At 41.9% G+C, this 5,215-nt stretch overlaps 1 protein-coding gene across 1 annotated transcript; it reads right to left on the reverse strand.

Moving 5' to 3' along the window:
- Window positions 1-326: 326 nt before the first annotated feature.
- Window positions 327-4,324, reverse strand: LOC125292643 (hemopexin-like). The gene is made up of 10 exons (XM_048240043.1): window positions 4,197-4,324; window positions 3,486-3,505; window positions 3,231-3,350; window positions 2,834-2,991; window positions 2,545-2,698; window positions 2,164-2,376; window positions 1,778-1,879; window positions 1,536-1,666; window positions 1,142-1,289; window positions 327-850 (listed from the first exon to the last, which is right to left on the reverse strand). The coding sequence occupies exons 1-10, from the start codon at window positions 4,259-4,261 to the stop codon at window positions 624-626; spliced, it is 1,338 nt and encodes a 445-aa protein (XP_048096000.1). The 5' UTR covers window positions 4,262-4,324; the 3' UTR covers window positions 327-623.
- Window positions 4,325-5,215: the final 891 nt, after the last annotated feature.

Raw genomic sequence — 5,215 nt, forward strand, 5'->3', positions numbered from 1 at the left:
AAAAGTGATTTAAATCCAGTTGTTTACTTAAGTTTGAAGAAAATACACATCCATATCGTATAACACTGACACCATCAGCACAGCCATCGGTTGTGTTGAACAGATCTGCCAATTGTACTCCTGTCTGTCTTCATATAAAGCCTGCCCCATGCTGGATAAGCGGATGTGATTGGTTCTGTGGTTTTTGGTGATTTTGGAAATTAGCTCTCCACTTTGTGTCTAGACAGACCTGCAGGTTCATCCGGGTTCATTCAGAATAATGACATATCTTATAATGGTGCTCAGTTCTGTCAGGACAAAAAAGGACAAACAATGGGCTGAAAGTGTTTCTTTTATCACTTTAATTGCATTATTCTTTTTAATATAACCAATGGGAGAGCTATGTTTAATATGTTTAACAACAAATAAAATCTGGGATTAAAACACATAGTAACAAAGCAAGACTGAGGTAGCAAAGTCACATAATCTTCCATACATTAAGTAGGAATGTGTGGCAATAAGTATTCTCCCTGACCCATAATATATTGAAATAAATGTAACTGTTATGCTTGTGTGCTCCCCCTCCCCCTCTGTCTTTCTCTAACCCCAACTCTGGATATGAATGTGTGTGGTTGCAGCTCCCCCTAGTGGTTACAGCCCAGTATTTCCTTGGAGATTTTGTGTGGCTCAGGGCGGATTTTGCTGAAGGCCAGGACTTGAGGTGTCTCGTAACGATAGAAATCGTCCTGCACAAAAATCTTCACCCCATCTGGACCACACATGCCAGCATCCACCTTTTTGAAGGGCAGGTGAGCTTCTTTATCCACGACTCTGGGAGTCACTGTCAGATCAACATCATACATCTTTTCATCTGTATATGAGAGAGAGAGAGAAAGAGAGAGAGAGCGAGAGAGAGAGAGATTTCAACAAAATGTTATCCAACAGTGCTTGACTGGGTAGAAAAAAGTCAGTTCATTGGAGAACACCTGTCATGACCTAAAGATAGACTGAACACCTGTGCAGAATGGTGACAAATAAAAGGTGATAACAGCTTGTTCCTCCATGAGTGGTGTGTGTGTGTGTGTGTGTGATTATGTATGTGTACATATGTGTGTGTGTGTGTGTGTGTGTGTGTGTGTGTGTGTGTATGTGTGTAAATAACCTTTGATGATGTGTGCAATCTCATGCTGTCCACAGACGAAAGCTGCATCCACAGGCCCCTCAATGGCCAACTCCTCTTTCAGGCTTTTGGGGTACCCTTCAATTAGTGTGTAACCTGGACCTGATTTGTAAATGTACACCTGGTCTCCCTGTAGGGTAAATAAAAAAACAAATATTGCTCCATCATGTCTCATTATTGTCAGAATATTTATATGTTAAGCTCTTAATTATCATCTTTACAGTCCTGACAGTTAGTTAGTTAGTTAGTTATAGGAAGAGGTGTATTTTTGCATGTACTCATGATACTCATGTATCACTCATAAAGTTATAGTCACTGGCTGATGTACTAGACACTGTTGGAAATGGGCCAACAAAGTCTGGGTGAGAGCTGGTACCTTGATGATGTAGACTTTTCCAACATAAGTGAAGACAGCATCCACAGCTCCAGTCACTTCCTTCCAGGTGTTGCTGATGGGGAATGGATGCCAACCATCCCGGTGTGTGTCCAACCTCATATAAATAGGACCTAAAAGCCAGAGAACGAGGAGAGTCGTCAGCTTCTTATACAACACTAACTTCGCCCTGTGTATTCATACAGAACAAGCTTACACTACAGGTAAGAGACATGGTGAAGCACCTTTGAATACATAAGCCTTGCCCATGTCATCTGAGGTGATGGCGTCCACTGTGACATTTTTGCAGAGATCTTGTGATGTGTCATTGGTTCCATGGCCATGGCCTAGTGGACCATAACACAGATCAATAAAATAAACATGAATCATGTCAATAAAATAAGCTCTAAACTTCACTGGATGAAACATCACTATGACAGTCACACTGTGATATCTCTGTGGTGTTCACCGCCCAGTTACCTTTTATGATTGTGATTTTATTTATAAACTTCTTTAAGATATTTAAACATGCAGCATTACTCTTAACTTATTTTACAGAAGAGAATAAGTGGGATGTGAGGGCTACTGATAATATCCTTTCCATGAATGCTTCCAGACTCCCAGTGCTCACCTAAGTTTGGGCAGCGCATGAAGTACCTGCGGGCATCTTTTGGGTAACTGCCCACCACGGTGCCAGTGACTGGGTGGAATTTGGTGAACTCATGTCCGCTGAAGCAGTAATAATGCTCCAGCCAGCGGAGGGCGGAGGTGCAGTTGGGCAAGTGCGACCACTCTTTGGACTTCACCGTCTTGGTCCTGGTGTCGTAGAGGTACACTGTGTTTCCTGCACGTCAAGAAAACAAAGATACACAGTGACATACATGAACGACTGAAAAACTGATCTTCATTTCATACTCAGAGTCACAAAAAAATGGAACGGTGTTGTTCTTCATAACACCTCTCTCTGTACAACTCTCTCTTGTGTTTGAAGTTCCAGCTCATATAGTCTCACCCTTAAAGAAGAGAACGGAGTCGGTCACGCATTCTCCTTTAGGGCACTCCACCGCTGCATCCAGATGACTGGGCACCCCAGGGAACACCTCAGATATATCTTTTGGAAAGCCCTTCTCCAGGGACTGCTGGTAATAACTGAAGACTTTGTCATCCTAGAGGCAGAGTAGGGAAGAGTGATAGGGTAGGAGGTTTACAGATTTGATGGAGTTCATTATGGCTCTATGCCACTGAGAATGGATTCTATCTATCACTTGGGTAAAAAGGTGGAGTTCTGTGTAGGAGCGTACCAGGAAGAGGAACGTGTGATCGTGATGGTCCGTGTTATCAGGATAGTGCATACGGAAGGCAGCATCCACGTGGCCCAGTTGTTGATGCTCGTCCACTTCCTTAAACGAGGAGTTGATCAACTCTGGTTGCCCATGGAAACCCTTCCACACATGGTCACCTGACAACCAATATGATTAGTTCAATGCAGCTCTTCAGTGTGGGCAGGATTGCTCTTATGGAGTCATTATTCTGATCATTTATATCAAAAATAATATGTAAAGTGCAACTTTTCCTTCCATTTATAATGACCTAAAATATTTTTCAATGGACATATGTTTATTTACTTTCTCTGAATAAGACTTTATATAGTCCTGTATGTGTACATCACAGCACTACACAAATCTTTGTTCCACCAACCCTTGAAGAAGAGCATGACTCCGCTCTTATCTGGGGCGATGGCATCAAACTCGATTCCCTCACAGCGATCCAGTACAGCATCATGGTGGCCCGCAGAGCCATGATCTCCATGGCGATGGTCTGAGGGTCAGTGTGGTTAATGTTGTTTTAGCTAACAATAGAAGACTGCATTTTTTGGAGTATTTTGTGTTAAATGATAATTGTGTTCCTTTACTGGTGGATTATATTCACAGGGGGATCATATTCAAAGCTTACCTGCCATCATCAGATCATGTCTAAACATACAGAGAGAGAGTGAGAGCGAGAGAGAGAGAGACAGAGAGAGAGAGAGAGAGAGCATGTGTCAGTCCAGTCTAAATTAATTTGGCATATCTTTTTTCTAGTCCTTTATCATTTCTGTTTTATTTATTCATAATCTCTTGTGCAATTCAGCATTGCACATGGCAAAACATCGGAATTCAGAAAAATAACAAGAAATAACCTTGAAGAGAACTGAAGCACAAGAGAAACCAAACTCTATTCCCGAAACCTTTCAACATACAGTGTCCTGATCTCTGGCAGTCTGAATGTATTGCTCTGCAGCTTGTTGTAATTCTCTATTGTGCTGCAGTTAGTATTCCAAATTGGTGCAGAGTCATGCAAGCAAGGACCTTGTGCCAAAAAGGCCTAATCGATAGCCTTTCCAAACAGCTGATATTGACTTAACTCCCTAGCAAACAGATCAGACAAAAGTCCACAATTTTGCATAATCTTGCTTGCTTGTATAACTGTGGAAGACAACGAATGAGGGTGGGGAGGAGAGGGAGAGAGAGACAGCAAAAGGAGAAAAGTTGAGAAGGGGGAGTAAAGAGAGAGAAGTGGGAAGAAGACAAAAGTGACGGATTAAATCCCAAGGAGATGAGAGAGTGGCGGGGTGAGGCTCAGTGGAGACCGACTGCGGTCAGACTCAGTGGCCGGAACACTCACGTGGGTGCGCCGCGACCCAGCGCCAGGGCCAGGCAGAGACACAGCGTCTGGAAGAGTAGCTTCATGGTGAGCAGGACCTCTGGTGCAACTCTCTGGAGAGAGATCAGCTAGACAAGGTGCCCAATGTGCCAGCGGACAAACTTTTATACCCACACCACCAGGAGAGGGGGAAGTGGTGGGGAGTATACACACACTGACACACACACACACACACACACACACACACACACACACACACACACACACACACACACACACACAACCTATGTCATCTTGCCACCTCCCCTCTGCGCACACATGTGTAAATATACACAGTAAGCACATACAAAGATACATGGGTTAGTTAACCCCCACAACGACCCCCACTTCCACATCAACCACACCATGCAAGAAGGCCATAAAAAGAACTCAAATATTTTTGACACTCAGACCAGGTTTAATATAAATATAGTAAATATCTGTGACTACAAAATATACACAAAGGAGCATATTCAATGCAGTATGATTACAATTGTATATTAAATACAGTATGATGGCAACTCATTATTAATAGACTGATTGTCATTTATGTTAGTAATACTTCTGAATGGAGAGTTTTCAGAATTTGGACGTATTACACAAAACATGAATGGATGTTCAAGAAGAGAAACATGGAAAGAAAAGAGACAGGAATAGTCCACACATTCATGCAACTACTTTGATTTATATGTCCTGTGGTATTTTCTGATGAAAATTGGAATTCATTCAGCACATACCTTAGATACAGTGCATTTTATTATGAAATGGCATAGCATAGCACAGAATTGTATGATAGAATACCATTGTAGTTGGATGGCAGATAATATAAAAAAAAAAAAACATGGGGTCATTGTCCAATGTGAATCATAAATCAAAGAGAAAGAGGTCAAGGAAAACAAACTTTCAGCATATAAAGCTGAAACATGCCATAAATCAATCCAACTCAGTGGTATGCATGCAATCTTATTTTAGATAATATGGAATCCCATTTCCAAATTCCA

This window comes from Alosa alosa, chromosome 3 (assembly GCF_017589495.1).
Source record: "Alosa alosa isolate M-15738 ecotype Scorff River chromosome 3, AALO_Geno_1.1, whole genome shotgun sequence".
Lineage (NCBI taxonomy): Eukaryota > Metazoa > Chordata > Actinopteri > Clupeiformes > Clupeidae > Alosa > Alosa alosa.